The 20,441-nt window shown below is 41.5% G+C and overlaps 1 protein-coding gene across 1 annotated transcript in view; it reads right to left on the reverse strand.

Annotated features, from left to right (window-relative positions):
* FGF10 (fibroblast growth factor 10) overlaps positions 1-20,123 on the reverse strand; it is a 91,654-nt gene extending 71,531 nt beyond the window's left edge. The window contains exons 1-2 of the mRNA XM_087715472.1: positions 19,571-20,123; positions 18,478-19,406 (exon numbers count right to left, since the gene is read on the reverse strand). Of these exons, the coding sequence (XP_087571598.1) occupies positions 18,478-18,862 (385 nt within the window). The 5' untranslated portion in view covers positions 18,863-19,406; positions 19,571-20,123. The remainder of the gene's footprint in view (positions 1-18,477; positions 19,407-19,570) is intronic.
* Positions 20,124-20,441: the final 318 nt, after the last annotated feature.

Here is a 20,441-nt window from a genome sequence, read left to right on the forward strand (position 1 = left end):
TGGCTTCATTTTCAGAACATATACATACATTCCACACAATCTTTGAAATACTACTACTCCCAATTTTTCCTCATTGCTTTACTGACAGTTCTCTGGAATGCTTGTAATTTTTATGTACCAACAGGTACAATTTGTTCCAAAGACTAGTTGTACTGGTAGAATACTACTAGAAAGTTTTTGTGGATTTATTCATCTAAACAGGAAAAATTAAGCAATATAGTTTTCTCTCAGCATTGGGAAATTGGACACATTCATAGACTGTATAGATTGCCTCTTTGTGAGAAGCAATGCCATACAAAGCAGCAAAGATTGAGAAATAGTAAGAGAAGAAACCAAAGGAAGGAGATAAGAGAAAAGGAAGGCACATTTAATTAAATCTAGTTTACATCAACATCCTTTCCTGTATATCCCCATACTGTTCTATCTTTGTAAACCATCCTTGTTTTATCCCATCTACACGGATTTTTATACATTGTTCTTTGTCATTTATTGTCATTTATTGATTGCCATTTATGTCATTTATTGTCTTTGTCAATAGGCATATGCCCCTACTTGTTGAAATGCGATTCTAAATTTGAAATGCTAATAGGAAAGCATGTTGTTGTTGTTGTTAGTTACAAAGTTGTGTCTGACCCATCATGACCCCATGGACAACCGTTCCTCCAGGACTTCCTGTCCTCTACCATCTTTTGGAGTCCATTTAAGCTCATGCCTACTGCTTTGGTGACTCCATTTAGCCATCCTCATTCAAAGGAATGATTTGCCTGAAGCACTGTCAAAGCAAAACAACCCTGCAAAGTTCAGTAAAACCTTAAAATCTAGGCTCTGCAGCTGGGAAATGTAACCTGGTCTCAGCATTAACAAGGCTTAGCCGCTATCATGAGAATGCCCCGAAAGAAAATATGAAAACACCTTCTACACTTCCACCACTAAAGGTGTCTTATCAGGCACCACCAGAACAGTTCCTGGCTGCTAGCCACTTCCTGGCCATATGCCAGGTCATTGTTTCATGAATTTATTTCCAGCTTGTTTCCTCCACTGATTGCAGCACAATCATGGCCAATTATAGTATTGGGAAAATCCTATCTATCTGCCACTTAAATTGCTTTTGCAAATATGTAGCATTTTTACATCAGCACACATGAACATTGTCAGAAGAGCACAAAAGTTGCACAACCATCAGCCAGTGAATTTATCATATTTCAATTCCCATTGGCATAATTAGATCTATTTCAATGTGTTCACGTGTATTAGAAATGTGTACACCTGACTTGTAAAACCAGCAGCAGCTAAATATGTCCAGTGAGTTCTCAAGGACCTGGTAAGAACTACAGACTAAAATTTTAATATAATATGTGCTAAAGTACCAGGTAGTCTTCGACTTACAACCGCAATTGGGCCAAAACTTTCTGTTGCTACCTGAGACAGTGGTTAAATGAGCAATGCCCATTTTATAGAATAGACCTTTCTTGCTACGGTTAAGTGAATTGCTCTTGATAAGTTAGTAGCACAATTGTAAAGTGAATCTGGCTTCCCCATTGATGTTTGGGGTCAGCAGATGATCATATGACCCCAAACATTGCAACCATCATAAATATGAACCAGTTGCCAAACTGGGTTTTAAGTGTGAAAACCGGCCACTTTTTTTCAGTGCTATTGTAGCGTCAAAGGTCAAGGACCACACGTATGCCATTGGTAGCAGCAGTAGATGATGAATTCTATGTGATTTCTACCTTGGTCATGTAACTGTAATAATCTCCCTATATTTAAGCAGTTTTTGAATTAGATTATTTTATAAAATCCTACTTTTCCCAACTATAGTCTAGATAGCAGTTGAAGAGTATAAAACAAAACTTGACAAATGAATAATATAGCAGTAGACTTAGACTTATATACCGCTTCATAGGGCTTTCAGCCCTCTCTAAGCGGTTTACAAAGAGTCAGCATATTGCCCCCAACAATCTGGGTCCTCATTTTACCCACCTCGGAAGGATGGAAGGCTGAGTCAACCCTGAGCCGGTGAGATTTGAACCGCTGAACTGCTGATCTAGCAGTAGCCTGCAGTGCTGCATTTAACCACTTAAACTTGAATAGTTGAAGAGCCGAGGTGGCGCAGTGGTTAAATGCAGCACTACAGGCTACTTCAGCTGACTGCAGTTCTGCAGTTCGGCTGTTCAAATCTCACCGGCTCAGGGTTGACTCAGCCTTCCATCCTTCCGAGGTGGGTAAAATGAGGACCCGGATTGTTGTTGGGGGCAATATGCTGACTCTGTAAACCGCTTAGAAAGGGCTGAAAACCCTATGAAGTGGTATATAAGTCTAACTGCTATTGCTATTGCTAACTCACTGATGGAGAACCTTTTTCTTACAGCATGCCAAAATTGCGCACACATGCACTATTGCGCACGCACACATGCCTGCACCAATTAAATCCTCCCTGCCCACCTGTGCATGTGGCTCCTCCACAGGCAACCCCCCATCCCCGAGAGGCTCTCTGGAAGCTGGAAACAAATCGTTTTGAACTTCCGGTTTTATGCCCTTCCCAAGCTTCAGGGAGACTTTCCTGAAGCGTGGGGGACGGCGTAAAACAGCCTCCACCGGCCCTCTGGAAGGGCAAAATATCAGCTGGCCAGCGTGTGCATACACGTCAGAGCTGACGGCTATGAATGCCATAGGTTCGCCATCATGGGTTTAACTCAATGCATTATTTACTCAGGTGTATCTTGGATTAATTTCAGGGGGATCTAATCCCATGTTAATAGGCATATGGTTGGAACAAAGTCATGTATAGGGCATTTGTATGATCTCATTAAATGGAGTAATGGGATGGGATGGGATGGACAATCATGCTGAAGAATGGAAGGAGAAATGACAGAAGAGCAAAGAACTGAAATGTATTAATTGACTAGACAGGAGGCTGCTATTTTCCACTAATATATGCTTGCAAAGCAAACATAGTTGTTGAATGCATTCAGCCTTGGCCGGAATCCAAGGCTCTGAGACACGTACATATTAGGCTTAGAGGTGTAAAATTTCTGGAAATCTGCTGTGTATTGGGGTCAATTAAACATAACCTTTTTCCTCTGTTGCGGACACCACTGGAGAATAAAATGTAGACATTGTGGGAATCCCCATTCTATATGCAGTACATACACGCTTATCAAATTATATTTCATTTATAAAGCTAAGACGAAGTTCCTAATCCATTTAAAATAAGTGGTGGGAGGAGGAGGCTATTGATGCCTGGAGGCTGTATTCCCTTGAGGACACTTGGCTGCTAGTGAAAAGAATAGGAAAAAAGTACATTTCTCTCCCCCCCCCCTCTCTGCCTTTCTTTCCTCTCTGTCCCCATCTCTCTTCTCTCTTTCCCTCCCCCTCCCTCTCTTTGTCTCTAACCCCCTTTTCCCCCCTCTGTCTCTTCTCTCATTCATCTCTTTTTCTCATGCTGCCAATTGTATCCGGGATAGGGAAAGTCAAAAAAGCAAAATGGTAGCTGCAGCTCTTTGTAAATACTGTTTATTTTGAAGCACTTACAACAGGGAAGGGTCCTGAATCACAAAATGGTTGTCATCTTGCCTATTTTGAACCTGACCTTTCATAATGCTATTGAATAGTGCTACTTGAACACTTCTCTTTGTTTGCTGGTTGGACAAATTGCTCTGGCTAAAAAAAAACTAGAGACGGATATGAACCACATTTGAAAATTCTTCATTGGGTTAGAGCAGAGAAATTGGGTGGACAATTTCACTGAATTTCTCTAGGGAAAGAAGACCTTTTCACTGTTACTAAGAAGCAACAGGTGGTAGTGACAATGCTAGGAAAAGGCAGGGAAGAAATTTCCTTGGTATTTTAAGAGAAGTATAGGAAGCTAGAGGGTCTGCTAGAGAAATGTTTATGTAATGAAATTGTAGACACTCACAACTGGATGTCTACGCTATAATGAAATAAGTACAAGAACTCCATATCATAAGAATCTATCTAAGGTTCCTTTTGCAAGGAATTTTAACAAAAGAAAAAGAACTGCAAATGCAGTTGTCCACTTGGCACTCATCTGAAATGACTGCTACAGGGTTTTTAAAATTAAGCTGAGGGTTAATGAATTAGTTAATCACTTTACCTCCCCAATAACATCTATAGTACATGTATTATTTGCACTGTATGCTAGTATGAAAAAATGCCCATTTTGTAAATTATATCACAGCGTCAATTGAAGTGTTATATTTTTTTTTCAGTGCTATAGGCATTTCAATGCATAATTACTTCCCTCTCCTTCTGGAATAACTAGTCACATGTAAACCATCTTTTTAAGCTCCTTCAGGTACAGCAGAGTCTGATGGTTACATGAGACATTAAAGGGGAATTAAAAAGAGTTTACTGCAATGCAGCCAGCTTTTTATCAGTAAAGTTTTGCCTCTTGATCAGAGGTCTTAGGATTTTTTTTTAGAAAAACCTACTAGGTTCAATGGCCTGAATTTGTTTTAAAAACCCCTGAAATACAAATAGCCTTTGACTTACAACAGTTCATTTAACAACCATTTTTGAAGTTACAATGGCTCTGGAAAGTGACTGGGTCTCAGACTGTCGCAGTATTGGCACATGATTCAAATTTGGGTCCTTGGCAACCTCCATGTATTTATGATGGGTGCAAGCTCCTGGGGTCACATGTTTTGCCATTTGCAATTTTCCCAGCCAGCTTCCAACAAGTAAAGTCAGTGGGGGAAGCTGGATTCATTTAACAACCATGTGATTCATTTAACAACCACAGTCTTTCACTTAACAACCATGGCAAAAAAAGATTGTAAAATTGGATGCAAAATTGGGTGCAATTCAATCATTTAGTGGCAGAAATTATCAGCTATGGTCATAATTGAGGATTATCTGTAGAACCTCAATCATATTGCGATTAAAGCTATACTTCTGTAACTCAGGGATGGAAACATTGATGGTCACTTCTATAGCATTACATAAAATACCTCTGCTCATCTAATTTAATAAGTAAGAAACTGCAATATTTTAGTGTTACTATGAAAAGATACACTCTAAATAATTTAAGATGTTGCATTCTAACAGACCTAAATCACTTTGGCACTAATGAATAAGAAAAAAAAGACAAATGTAGAAAAGTTTATCAATTCAGGAAAGTAAAATCCCTAATGATATTTTTGCTACATTAGTTTTGAAAATCATAGGCCAGATAAACAGTCCTTCAAAAAAATAATAATCTTAAAGTAGAATCAACCTAATTTTACAGGTCTTTCTTTGTACAACTTTCTCTTCCCTTATCCTCTTCATCTTTTTCCACTTTGGACTCTCAAAAAATAAAATCATCCCCCTCCCTTTCCTAATTTGGAATGTTACCAGACCTTCACTTCCCCATCCAGATAAGGAGCAGAAACCTGTGGGCACAGGACACCAAAGTTGAAGATCAGAAATCAATGACATAAGGGGAATTATTTGCAAGCATTTGTTGGATGTGTGGGTCATGACCTACGAATGCATGAGGGAGACCATTACTCTCTTCCAGATAGGTTTTTTATAAATGTTACCTAAACGTACATCTTATTTCCCCTCTGAATCTAATTCAATCAATTTGTGCACATAAAGCTGTTATTGCAGCCAATTCTTTACATACAGCTATGCCTCTATCCATGTGTTATAAGAACCATGAATGAGAGAGATCATTTCTGAATGATGACCAAATAAAGAAAAGGCAATGCTTTCTTTCTGACACCACATCTCTTAGCAGGCAATAACAGAATTTGCAGCACATGTCTGGAGCAGCAAAAGGCACTGTCCAGTCCAGTGGTCCACCTTACAAGAGAAACTACTCTGCATCTTCAGTGATTTATAGCTACAATTAGAACAGACTGTTCAAAGGAAGAATGCCGGTGACCCAATTGAAAAGTGAAAAATGTCCATAAAGCCACTCTTTAAATAAGTGACACATGACACATTATAAATGTTCCCACATTTCCTCAATCACATCTCAGTAAAAATCAGGACCATGTGGAATGAACTAAGCTATTCCATCATAGAAGAAGGATCTGGTTTATGAGAAATGGTTTATATTCTCTACTCACCTATTCTTTAAATTCCATTTAATATGGATAAGAGTTCTTCAAAAAAAAAACTTGAGATAAGACTTAGAAATGAAATGAACAAATAATTGCGGACTAACTACAACTGTTTGTGCTCTAGTAACAACTATTCTGACCTTATCAGATTGAAAAATGAGTCATAAAAGGTTAGTTGCAACTTTGAACAAAGAACAGAAAGATGGACAATATTTTTGCCACTAAATTAGAATCAAATTACTGAGATTTATGCATCAAATTCTTGGGTAAACAATTCAGAACATGAACCTATCTAGGCATGCTGAAGTTTAGAAGTTAATACTAGGTATAGACTGAGACTGTACAATCATTTATGCTTCTCATCATATCTACAAAAGGAACCCTAGCTATTTTTGGGTAATACTTTTGCAGATTGCTTATCACAAAAAACCCTGCAGCTTTCATATTGTCACAAATGCTGTAAAATGGTGTAAAAATGCATCAAAGGAGAACAGACAGGAGACAAACAAGGATATCAACGGACTGTATCAAATGACACCTTTAACAAATGCAGTATTGATTGAAGCATTTATTTGAACTCCATGAAATCTAACCCAATGTTAATTCTCGTATTTCTAGGTAGCAGCTGACAGCAATTCATTAAATTGATTGCTTCAAAGGTATTACTACTTATAGATAGTCCCCCAGCAAATACACTTGAGGAAAACCTAAAGGTTGTTTTAGATTACTCATATAAAATATTTATTTGTAAGCTTAAAGAACATATTAGGGCAGGCTCATATATATATATGGACCCTACATTTCTCACTCACCAATATTGACATCTAAACAGGTGACTTAAAGCCAGAAAGAAAGTTTTGTATTTGAATAAGACATGGATGTCTTAATAAAAGCAATAGCTCTTAGACTTATAAACTGCTTCATAGTGCTTTACTGTACTCTTGGGGCAGTTTATAATGTCAGCATATCATCCCCAACAATCTGGGTCCTCATTTTACTGACCTCTGTAGGATGGAAGGGTGAGTCAACCTTGAGCCTATCAGGACTGAATGGGCTCAAGGCAGACTTAGCCTGAAATACTGCATTTTAATTATTGGGCCACATAGTTTACTTTGGTTCATTAACTATTGAGATATGAAGATCATTATTAGGTTTAGGTAATTAATATGCTCGAGATAGCCAACCCTCTAGTCAAAAATAGCAGTCCTGGTTAAATCAATATTTTACAAAACTGGCCACAAAATTGGAAGGCGACCAAGGGATTCAACCTTAAGTTAAACCATGCAAAGGGACAACTTTCAAATAGCATCTCTACATCTATTCAGCTTTTGTTTCCTCCAACTTTCCTACTCATCCCAGTCAGCTTACATTTCCATCAGATAAAAATAAGTATTCACTTACTTTTTAAAATGTGCACAATTACAGCAAACCAGCATTGGAAAAACACATATAGTATCATCCAGTTGCAACTGGACATTTTAGAAATAACGTGAAACAACCTTTAGGCCACTGTAAATTTGTTCTTGATGTTTGAAATACATTTAATTATAGTTTTAAAAGAATTGCATTTGTTTCATGTCTGTTCTTCATGAAAAATGTTACTCAGCATCTTTAAGAGAACTGTAGAAATATTTGGCAAATGCTGGTCTATTTTGCTTCCCCAAAGATGCTGCTTGAATCTATGCATCTTACCTCAAGAGAAAGTTCCACATCATTGAATGGACTAAACTTTCAAAAAAATGTATGAAAAATTGCTGTTTTTCTCTAGGCCAAGCATATATTTTGGAATTTCTTAGTCAGGGCAAATTCCCATCAATGATGAATTTATAATACATGTAAGGGGCCATAAACTTAAATATGTTGAAATACTGTAGGAAAACTGAGCTCCTTTGGCTGTTGTGTCATATTCTTTTTAGGTTGCCAAGGTAATTTTTACCAAATGTTTTCATAGCCATCTTTAGCAGTTGGCTATAAATCAAATTTATGAAGACAAAGGCTCCTTACAATTATATATTTTAATAGATTTATAATAATTGTAGTGATGTGCGTGGAGCATCTATCCTATGGGAATGTAATAGAAAATAACAGGAGAGTGTCATGTAGATAGGACAGACTGCAATCCTTTCTGGATCCATAAATCCCAAATATCCATGGTCAAAAATTGATGGTTATAAATCCAGGAACAATCCAGACTTAAATGAGAATGCATTTAGTATAACAAAAATCTTACATCTTCTATACTGAGGAAACTAAATTCTAAGAGCTATTTCTAAGTTGATGGGTAGTATCCAAATTTAGTTTTAATAGACACTTATAGTGACTCTTTCATCATCAATAACTTATTCCATTGATTGTATTTATTTACTTATTCCATTGATTTCAGTTGGCATTCCTTAAATAAGAATTAGCCATCATCCAAAGCAACAGATTGCCTTTACATATGAATAAACATGACTGTATATAAATAATGTAATCTGAAGGCATAGTGTAATAATAAGATGCTGTTTTGAAGAGATGTTGAGATAAACAGTGGTTTTATTGCCCTTGGGTTACATTTAAATTTATCCATTGGACAGTATTAACTTTAAGTGATATACTTCTGGGTCATTGAAGTGTATAATATTGGCAGTGAGCCCAAGGAATAGAACACAACTCTCAGATAGAAAACTCAGTTGGGCTTCTTACATCAGCATTTTAAGCAAGCAAATTACAGATCAATTTGTAATTCAATTCTTTAAATCCCCAAGAACCAGTATCTAATACAATCAAAATCAGCCTTGCTAATTACAGCTCTCTTTAGATGTTTCTTAAAGATAATACAATAAGTAAAGCAAAGAATCAAGAAAAAATGTCTCACAATAGGATTCCATTGAACAGACATATCTTAGCTATTTATTTGATGGATTTCAACCCAGAAACTGGAGATTCTATGAAATCTTATTATTTCTTTCATAACAATTATCACAACTGTACCTAAAAAGCTATTAAAAATTTCCAGTGAAATCAGCATGGCCAAGAACTTCCTTGAAAATTATTTTTATTATTGAATAAAATATTAGATTGTGCAGCAACAGGGAAGTATTTGTCTGAAGCAATAGTAAAGGCAGAATATAAAACAACATGCTATAACATATCATGCTAATTTATGATTACTTGAATTAATCAAACTGTGCGGGGGGGAGGTTGTTCAACACACTGAATAATCATCACATTGGCTGGGTTCACCTTTTGCTCCATGCTACAAACTAGCCAACTAGCCAACCACAGCCAACCACAGCTCAGTGGGTACTATCCAAATTTTCTGGAAATGAATGTGTCATGGTAACAAGAAGAGGCACTTCAACAAAGAAGTTGAAGAAGAAAGAATGGAATTCTGGGGGGGGAAAATGGAGGAAGCTCTGAATGATAACCATTCTACCTCTGGCTAAGAAGTTGCTTTCAGATGTAAAGAAATTAAACTCACAAATTTGACCTCAATTTAAACAAATTAAAATACAAATTAAATATGACTAAATTAAATCTATCTATCCATTGATGTATCCATCCGTCCATCCTTCCCTCCCTCCCTCTATTTTTATCTGAAATTATTTGAATCACTAAAGTACCAAGCAAACGTTTGGCTTAAAGATGGATAATGTATATGCCATAGAAAAAGAATGGAGAAGAAAAAGATTATTAGGGACTTCACTCTCTCCCCCAATATGGTAGCTGTTAAGACTTTTCACTTACATATAATCTATATTAATCTCTTTTCTTGAGCATGTTTTGTTAGCCAAACATTGCAGTCTTAATAATTGTGTTGGAACCAAGTTGTTAATTAATTTACAGTAGCAGTTAGAGGGGGATACAGGGGCAAAAGATTTTGCAAAGAGAGGGATACTGAACCCCTTGCAGTGTCTCTCACCTGAAAGATCAGGATATAATCCCAAAGGATGCCCAAGGTCTCAACATTCTCCTTTTGTAGATCCACACCAGGAAAACAGTTGGCAATTCTTTATAAATTGATTTGAAAGTACAGCCAGTAAGTTTATTTCAGAACAAACATGAGTAGAAAAATACTGAAAATTTTCCAGAATCTGGATATCTATGTTCTTTCTCCTCCTTCTCCTTCTAGGCAGTCTTCAGATATTCCTTGAACAGACCCCTAAAATGAAGCTGCAGTGCTTATTCTTGACTATTTACTTTGCATATGTTAGCAGTGTTTTAAGACAGCTGCTTTATTCCCTAGAAATCCATTTCTCAAGAGCCGTTTCACAAGAAGACTTCTGCAGCTGCACCACTGAGGTAAGAAGGACAGCCAAGTGGTCAAGTTTCAGGGTAAAGCTTTAGCAGTAAAGAAAATAAAACAAAACTCAAGCCATCCTACACATTTCAAGTGACAGATATATTCCAGCAATGCTAAATTATGCGAGCTGTCCCAGACTTTTGACAGAACCACCATAATTCATCCCACTTTCCCATTATCCTAAAGGTAGGGAAAAGGCTGAGGTAATAGCTCTGTGCAATCATGTTGGAAAACATCTGCCAAAGTAAACCTTTATCCAGGGCTTCATGTAAAGTATATATTAAACCTGTTCTGAAAATGAATCTTGTTGAAGCTACTTTAATCAGCATGGTCTGGGTTATATTTCCCATTGATCCTAAGACTTCTCTCTCTCTCTCTTTCTCTGTAAGCTTAAACTAGTCTTCTTCCCTCTTGTATCATGCTGGCTGGGAGTAATGAGGACTGTACCAATGAAGGAGAATATTTGTATTTAGGGTTGAAATGAGTAACAGTTCTCTCTGAGCTTGGTTGTTTTCTTTCAGATCACCCCATAGGTGCTTTTTCAGGAGGCAACTGGACTTTTCTTTGAAGACCTTCTTTTGCTTCTATGAAGACGTTTTGCTGGACAACCATGACCTGGATGACTGAGAATCTCTACAGACTGTTATCTATGCAATTTGGGATGAACACCCTTTGAATAGTGTGGGAGTAGGAATGGATTTCCAGAGGGAAAAAATGCAAACTACAGGAACCAGAAGGACTACTCAGGTGACTCTGAGGACACAGGTAAACCTCCAAGTGCTTCAACAATCCTCTAAAAGGATGCAAATGACCAGCTGCAAGGAATATAAATCCTTCCATTCAGCACTATCCTGTCAGAGCTGAAGAAGCTTCTTGGATGAGAAATGAAACGTTTTCAAAGAAAAAAGCAAGGAAGTCCAGTTGCCTCCTGAAAAATTACCTTTGGGACAACCATGACCTGGATGACTGAGAAGCTCTATAGACTTTTCTTACAGATGTTTCATTATCTAAACTAGGTAACATCATTAATGCTAGTGATATTCAGTGCTAGCATTAGTATGATCAGGACTAGCATTGATGATGTTACCTAGTTTGGGTAATGAAACATCTGCAAGAAAGCAACCAAGCTCAGAGAGCACCCTCATTGAGATCTGTGGTCCAATACCATAGTTGCCATAAGCCTGAGCAGCAGAAGCCCAATGGAACTGGGCCAAGATACTAAATAGAAACAATACGTCTACTAATCTTGCATTGAGTATTCTCTTCCTCCCCCCAAACTTCAATTTTATTAGCACTTATATAGTCATTGCCTTTAAAGCTAACAGTCTCTTAACTTACAGGGCTTACAACTATATGATGCGGTCCAGACTAATATAATCATTGATACAAAGTCATCCAGTGAGTTCAGTAGCTGAATAGTGTTTCAGGTTGCACATCTTATTCACCACACACACTGCACCTCTGACAACTTGTTGTACTTGAGATTGACTTATCAACAGGGAAACACAATTTAAACAGACACTAGACTGTACAGTTTCTTGTCATCAAAATTAACTTGCTTTTGGGTAAATATGCTCAAATACATTAATCCATAGCTGTTCTGACCTAGGCTTGCCAAGAGCATGAAGCAAATGCCTTGTCCTGACAAAAACCCCTTTTATTAATGTACTATGAATTCTGCTCAGTCACATTCAGCAGTCTTTCAAGGGAGGATGTACAGTCACAGACCTTATCTGACTTGGAGAGCTGACAGGTCGATATCTGCAAAACTTGGCAAGGAGTCTCGAAGAATCACGAACCAATTAAGTGAACTAATTGTCTCCTGCAAACTCCACTCCCCTTTTGCTCCTCTTTTATTTTCTCTGGGAAAGCCATTCATCGCCCACCATCACCTTAGTCCCAAGCCGACCCCTGTTTTTTAGCTGTTCCTTTCGTCTGGCAACTCTGCACATGAACAGGCTCCAGCTGTTCACCTGCCTCACTGATGTCTGATTCTGAAGGCAGTTGATAACTGACAGATGGCCCCATCTCTCCCTCCTACACAGAGGCCACATCAGAGCCTTCCCGAGAATCCAGGACTGGCCCATTTTCCTCCCCAACCTCCTCATTGGTCTGAATCTGCTGCCAGCTCTGCTGGCCACTGGTGGACCACAACAATAGCATTATTTCAAGATACTTAGCTGCCTAGAGCAAGAAGATAGAAGTAACTTTTTAATTTGAAAAGTCTTAAGCAATTAAAAAGGGATTTTCTATAACAATTTGCCTACAAGTGGTCTTTGGCCTATGAATATTTGTTCAGCAACCGAAGTTATGAAGGCACGAAATGATTGATGATTATGACTGGTCCTTGGAGTTATAGCTGTCACAGCACCTCTATGGTCACATGATTCCAATCCTAGTGGTTGGCATCCAGTTTGCACTTGCAACCAGTTGAAGCACCCTGAGATCACCTAATTGCCATTTGCAATCTTTCCTGATGGCTTCCCCAGTCAATGCAGAAGCCTGTAGGAAAGATTGCCAGTTGCTCTGGTAAGTCTTTCCCAGCCCCTTGATGTTCACAGTGCACTAGCCAATCATGCACCCTCACCCTTTCTGTGCCTCCCTTGTCCTTCGTATCTTTATTCAAGAGCATATTTTGATCATTTTTTCACTTTCTGTGTAAACTTTACTCCCATGAAATGATAAGCTTCATAGTGTTCTTGGGGACATATTGGGATCCAGATCCTAACAATGAGTTATGGTGTGGAGAGTCAGTTGCAAGGTGCTGAGTTAGCATTGGGGACAACAGGCTATCTAGTCTACCCTCAGTCACAGATAATTGGTAGGTTGACTTTGGTCATCTGTCCCAGCACAGCCCATAAAATGAAGAGAAAATCCCAAGTAAATCTCCTTAGCAATAGACTTACCACTTCAAAGTGCTTTTACAGCTCTCTCTAAGTAGTTTACAGAGTTAGCATACTGCCCTTAACAATCTGGGTCCTCATTTTACTGACCTTGGAAGGATGGAAGTCTGAGTTAACCTTGAGCCGCTGAGACCCGAACTGCCAAACTTCTGGCAGCAGTACTCCATTCTAACCACTGTGCCACAGCGGCTCCTTAAATTCTTGGAGGAAAGGCAGGATTATAATTACCACTAATAATTATTATAATAGATCCTGAAACAACAGTAACACTGTGCCTTATCATAGTATTATTAACTGCAGTTAATAACAGTTCTCCAATGATGTTTTTAAAGATGAATGAGCACTTCTCACCCTAATTTATTTCACTGACAAGTGTGTAGTTAATTTCACATTTCTAAGAATTTGTTGCTTAAGGCAGCTACCTCATTCAGGGTTGTTCTGGAAACCTTTAATTCATTGCATCTTGCTAGATAAAGGGCAAACTGCAGTTGTATCTTTAGCATCTTCAACAAATGCTAAGATTTCTATCTTGCACTCTGATATACCTTTGGAAAATAATTTCAAGATGGCCTTGAAGTTGATTGCGTGGACATACTGTCTATGGAATCTTAAGCGCATGTTGTAGACCTTCTTACAAAAATCCTTTCACCAGTAGGCAAACAAGTGAGGTTGCTCTGTGTTATCTTAAGTATAATCTTTATTGTCATTGTACTTAAATACAATGAAATTGGTCCTGGAAATCTTCCCAGGACTCTCTAATGACTGGTTTATTTCAGTATTCAAGACAGGAAAGAATATTTCCAAGCAAACCTTAGCTTATACCCATTTTTTTTTAAAAAAAATTCTAAGAAAGTACACAGATCTATTCTGGAATCTGATGCACTATATTCTTGGAATCAAAGATGCAGTATGCCAGCTTCCTGTTTAATCACTTTAATTAAAAGAACCGTCTCCAAATTAAAGTCATGTGGGGCAAGAAAAGGTGGCAGACAAAATATCTATCCGCATGTTGGTTCCCTGGGTAGGTCATAGTGTGCATCATATTATCTTGTGGTGCATCAAAAAGTTTGACACTGTATAAATTCAATAATAGGGCTGTGCCGTGTTTTGGTTTAAAGGGGAAAAGATGTCCTGGAGTTTGTCTGGGTAGACACATGGCACCTGTCATCAATTCCTTAAGCCCGAGGTGCTTTTTTTGGAATTATGCTGCAGCTAAATCATTTTAAGAAAGCATATAACAATTTGAAGGGCTGCAAATAGGTGCTGTATGAACATACACCCCCCATATGCTCTGAAGTATCTTCCCCCTTTCAAATCTAAAGTACTGCAGAGCCCTAAGAATCAATCCGTTTTTGGAGACGAAGTGGGCCTATGATTGCTTCCTATTACAGTCTTTTCATAATGTCTTTGGCATAGACCGATTCTCCAGAAGAATAAGCATCCCCTCGTGCCCATGTTAAATGACTAAAGCCAACAGTAGATGACACAGAATGCCCAGTGGAGCATATAGAGCTGCAGAGCATAAAGAAATTAAACATTAGATTCTTTTCAGCAAGGGGGGGATATACTTCGGTCCAGTAATAAATGTCATTCAAATTTTGCATCATGCCTGCTGTTTCAAGTTAGTGTGGGATGGAATAGAAGGAGCAGGCTGTGTTTAGCTTTGAAATAAAGAGAGTACCAGAGTAACAAAATAACAGAGTTGGAAGGGACCTTGGAGGTCTTCTAATCTAAACTCCTGCTCAAGCAGTAGCACCTATACCATTTCAGACAAGTAGCTGTTCAATATTCTTAAAATATGCTGTTCCAATGCTGCTTCCTATCCACCTCTACTCTGTTCCCAATCACTGCCAGTCCTCTGATTTCCTTCCAAGGTAAGAAGTAACAGAGCCTATGAGATTTTATATACTCCTGGATGCAGCCTTTGGACAGTGTCATAATAGGAGTGGAGAATGTAATTTTAATATAGGTAAAAGTAAAGTAGTAACAGTTGGTAAGAGTTGTTGTTAGTTGCAAAGTCATGTTCAACTCATCCTGACTCCATGGACAACACTGTGCATGGGATTTTCATGGCAAAGATACTGGAGTGGGTTGCCATTTCCTTCTCCAGTGGATCACATTTTATCAGAGCTCTCTGCTATGACCTTTCTGTCTTGGGTGGACCTGCACAGCATAGCTCATAGCTTCATTGAACTACGCAAGCCCCTTTGCCATGACAAGACAGTAATCCATGAAGGGATTGGTGACAGTACCAACAGTAATTGAACTCACAGGCTGGAGAAGAGGTGGAGATGGCAGAAGAAAATGTTGTTTGGGGAAGATTAGAGCCAAGGTTGCATGCAAGTGGGGAAATATCCTCTGTCTTGAAATAAATAGGATGCCAGGGCCAACCCAAGGAATCTGTCGTCTTTCTCGTTCTGGGTACAGAAGACTCCTGGATGGCCACTGACTCATTTTGACAGAGTAAAAGCAGAGCTGTGTTAGTCAGTGGCTATAAAAACAGAAGTATAGTAGCACCTTCTCCAACTAGCACATTTATCGAAAATCTTGCATCATCTGTAGCTCATTTCACCTTAGATTGATGTAGGGTTTAAACTGGGTTGAGAAGGGAAGGTGGGGGAGCTAGGTTGGTTATGCTGATGCAAGTGACATATGAGAGAGCTTCCAAGTAGCTTATCCATTAACAAGTGTAATGCGTTAACAACTTTTTGTATATGTTTTTAATAAAATTAAAAAGTGCTACCAGACTCCTAACCCATGAGACCAAATAGTGGCATCTAAGACCTCTGAGCCAGCACGCCTGGCCAGGGAAAAGTTTTAAGGCCACAGACAACTTTGACATCTAATAAAGGAGTAATCCCAATAGTGTCAATCACAGGGCAAGGGTGCCAGCTCTCTCAGAGTCTTTTTCTGAGGCTGCCAACACCAAAGCCAGCCCCGCCCTGCGCTGCTGTCCCCAGTTTACCTCGCTGGGTTACTGGAATGATAAAAAAAGGAAAACCCCAAAGTTGTCAGTTTTCTCAATTCTTGAGAAAAGGCAGGATCTGGATAGGAATAAGCAGGCATCCAAGGCATCAGAAGGGGAAACACCAGCCGCCCTTCCCAACATCCAGAGGCAATAAAGAAGCTTATTCAAACATTTGTCTAGCAGAGGCTATCTTTCCCAACATGCTATTTATTTATTTAATTTCAGCAGCATGGAGTCACTTAAAAGTATAACGAAACAGGCTGTGATTTACAGCAGTTGTTTCTGCTGAGATTGTGCAGGCAAGTGGAGGGAAGTTTCTCCAGGGCCAAGACAATTCTACTTGACTTTAAATCTGAATAGATATGAATAAGAAGAGATGTATGAGTGAGATCCCTTACAGCATTAGAGGTTTAAAAGGTTATCTTCGAGTTGCAGCCTGAGACCCTTAAAAAGGGGCAGTGGAGTTAAAACCTGCCAGAATACACAAAACTCCAGGTCAAATGCTTCCAAGCCACACAGTGTCCTGTTTAGCCCAGGCAAAAACTGATGCCAAATGCCTCTAAGGGAGCACCTTGCTCGCAAAACATACCTTCTAAAAAAAATGAATTGAAACACTCCAGGGGGAAAAAAAGAGGTTTGTGCTGTCCAGCTACTAACATGGCTCAGCCGCTAAGACACTGAGCTTGTCGATCAGAAAGGTCTGCAGTTCAGGCGGTTCGAATCCCTAGTAGAAGTCTCCTGCCTGAACCGGGGGTTGGACTAGATGACCTCTAAAGTCCCTTCCAACTCTGTTACTGTTTACTGTAAAGCAGTGTTTTTCAACCACTGTGCCGTGGCACACTAGTGTGCCGTGACATAGTGTAAGGTGTGCCGTGGGAAAAACACTTTATATATAGTCAATATAGGCACAGAGTTAATTTTTTTTAACATTTTCTAATGGTGGTGTGCCTCGTGATTTTTTTCATGAAAAAAGTGTGCCTTTGCACAAAAAAGGTTGAAAAACACTGCTGTAAAGGGCCATTTAAGCCAGCTGTTTAAACAGACAGAAAATTAGGCGGAGACCAAGCATCTTCCCATTTTTCTTTAAGTGGTTATCTTAAATAAAAAACCGGCCACCTACGTCTCCCCAAAGATTCGGTTATTCGAAGAACAGCGCCGCGCTCCCTAATCGTCAGCTTCTGCACCTTGAACCTACTGAAGATCTGGCTACAAATCACAAAGATCTGCTTTGTGATTTGTGGAAGGAAACTTTTGGGTCAATTTTGCAGACGAAGCGGGCATTCCACAGGTTCGAAGCGGGCATTGCCGCCTGTTCCCGGGCTCGGGGAAGGCACTAAGCAGGAGCGCACGCCGCGGGCAGGTACCAGACGGAGCGGCGAGAAAGGGGTTTATCCCCGCCTCTCTTTCTATCTCTCTCTCTTTTTCTCCTACATCCTCACCTTACGGTCCCGCTAAACAGAGAGAAACGATGGAATGGGGATGATGGTTTCCAAGTAATTAAAACCCCGATGCCCTCCAGGTTGTGCATCCTAGCCAGCAACGAGGTGATCAAAACTGCCCAGGGAGGTGGCAAACTCCAAGTGGACGGAGACTGACGACCAGTCAGATGCGAGCTAGGGCAAGCCAAGTTTAGTCAAACAATCGAGAATACAACCTGTCGGATGATCCCTTCTGTTCAACAGCCCAGATTTACTTCTCCCACGGTGAAGTTCCTGCCCGTGAATCCACCGAGACGATTCAAGAAAACCCGAGATTAAAGGGGATCAGCCCGAAAGTAAGGAGAAAAAGTCTAGATTTGGGGAAGAATAAGCAAGAAGGGGGGGGGGAGAAGAAGAAGGGGAGAGGGGAACCCATAGCCCTTAACAGGAGCAACTACCTTTATTCAGACCAATAGATGCGCCAGCCTTCAGTCAATCAGATGAAACAATAATGAAAATACCCGAGAGAGACGCACAAGATGCAGAGCTTTTTAGCATGTGCAAAGGGCCTGCCGCCATCCCCCTTCTACCCCAAGCAGGTCCTTCAGGTGCCCCGCGGGTGGGGTGGGGGGGAGCAGGGTCCCGCCGCCCTCAAGAACAGAACTGCCCCACCGAGAAAGCAGACAGTTCCGAGATCCTCGGAGTGGACCTCAGGCAGAAGTTCACCGCCTTACTCAAAGGAGTAATTTAATGACTGGATTTAACTCAGGAGGATTGAAACGGGATGCCTGAGAAGAAGGAGACCTCAGTGTCAAGGCGCCGCACTTACTGTAGGGGCAGTTGTCCCTCTTGGTGCCGCTCACGTTCCCGTTCTTCTCAATCCGGAGGAAGAACTTGTTGAAGCAATAGAGTTTCCTCTGGCGCACGTCTCCTCGGAGGTGATCGTAGCTCCGCACGCGTCTCCCCGCGCTGGCGGCCGAAGAGGAGGAGGAAGACGACGAGGGGGAGGAAGAAGAAGAGGTGGACGAGGCGTTGGCGGCCTTGAGGAGCAGCACGCCGCGCCCGTGCTCATGGCTGGAGGCGGTCAGCGAAGACATCAGGCAGAGCAGCAGCAAGAAGCTGCAGCCGCCGCGGCCGGCGGAGGAAGAAGAGGAGGAGGAGGAAGGCAGGTGGGCAGAGGCGGAGGCACCCTGTATCAGTCTCCATCTGCACATTGTACTGAAGCTCTGGGCGCTGGGAGAGGCCTCATGGAAAGAAACATGCTGGGAGGGTGAGCTCCCGGGCGAGGCGAGCGGACAGCCGGCGGGGAGCCCCTTCGCTCAGAGCCTCCGGCGCGCTGATCTGGCCTGAAGGGAGGGCGCCGACATCCATGCCTCAGGGGGCCAGCTCTCCGGGGGGGAAACGGCCGCCTTCCCCCTTGCCCTTTGCCTCGGGGGCGCCTGACGTCTGCCCTTGGGAGTTTTGGCCCTTCGCCTCAGGGCGGGGGTGAGGTGGGGGTAGAGGGGCGGCGATTGGCCGCTGAGGGAAGCCGACTCTCGGCGAAAAGCGGAGCGAAGAAGACCCACCGTGTGGTGATAAGTAAGTTCGCGGGTGGGGCTGGGTGGGCGTGGGGGGGGGGAGGTGAGAGGCGGGAGCCAAAGGAAACCAGTCGCGCGCACGAGGCGGCGGCCCCGATCCGGACGCGCCAAAGCTGGGGCTTAACGAGGCTCGGTCCTCGGGGGTCCGTGCACCATCTTCCCAGGGGAGGCAGCCGAAACTCTGAAAAAGAGAGAGAGAGAGGAAAATGACAACCAGAGGCAAAGAATGGCTCTCGAATTCGAATCCTTTTTAAAAAAATCCCAAATGAAACGGTTTAAAAGCAAATCCGAATCCACGCTCTCCACCCCTCACCCCCCGGACTGACTTCTGCACCTTCTCCTCACCCCAGAAGTCTTCGCTCGGGCGCGGGTTCTCCTCAGCGAAAAGTTAAGCGGGGCAGGAGTCGCCTTTGCCGGGGTTTTTTCACCCCCAGTTCTCCGTACACTTTTCCTTCCCTCTCCGCAATCCTCCCGAGGGCGAGAGGCGAACCTACGGCGACGAACGCCGCTAGCTCTATTTCTCCCTTGAGGAAATAGGGACGGCGGGAACCAGGCTCGGACGCGTCTGCTCGCCTTGCTCTCTTGTCGCTCGCTCGCTCGCGCTCTCTCTCCTTGGTTTGCCGGCAGGTTGGGAGGCTGTATCCTAAACGCTAAAGATGACAAAGCTGAGAGGTGAGACGTGCCTCTGGTGGTCAAGTTTTATTTGCGGGGAGGTGGAGGGGGGGAGACTGTCAAGCGGCGGCGCTGGGACATCTGAAACCCTTTCGCAAGTTGCAGTGAGCAAGCGCCTGCTGGGGGAGGGAGAGAGAGAGAGACCCACACACAGAGAGGAAAAACGACTCCCCAAGATCTGTCCCCTTTCTCTCCCTCTGTCTCTCTCTCTTGCGCGCTCCCTCGCTCCCTTCCTTCCTTCTTTGTAGGAGCCACCGCAGCCGCCGTCTTCTGCTAATTGCTCCTCAAACCGTTCTGGCCACCAGCAGGGCTGGGAGACTCATGCCTTCCTAATTTCCCTGTCTTCCAGGCTCAGCCAATCCCCTCTAGGGAGCCCTCCTCCTTTTTTAAAAAAAAAAAAACTTGTTTTCTAGAGAAGGATTTTTATTTTCATTTTTTTTTTGGCAGGCAGCAGTTGAGAGCCACCTGGTGCATGTTGCTTGCTGACTCCCCCTCCTGCCTTCTCCCCTTAAAGAAAGGAAGAAGAAAAAGGGGGAGGGGGGAG

Source organism: Thamnophis sirtalis, unplaced genomic scaffold (assembly GCF_051295495.1).
Source record: "Thamnophis sirtalis isolate CommonGarterSnake01/CBP01778 unplaced genomic scaffold, rThaSir2_p1.2 scaffold_5, whole genome shotgun sequence".
Lineage (NCBI taxonomy): Eukaryota > Metazoa > Chordata > Lepidosauria > Squamata > Natricidae > Thamnophis > Thamnophis sirtalis.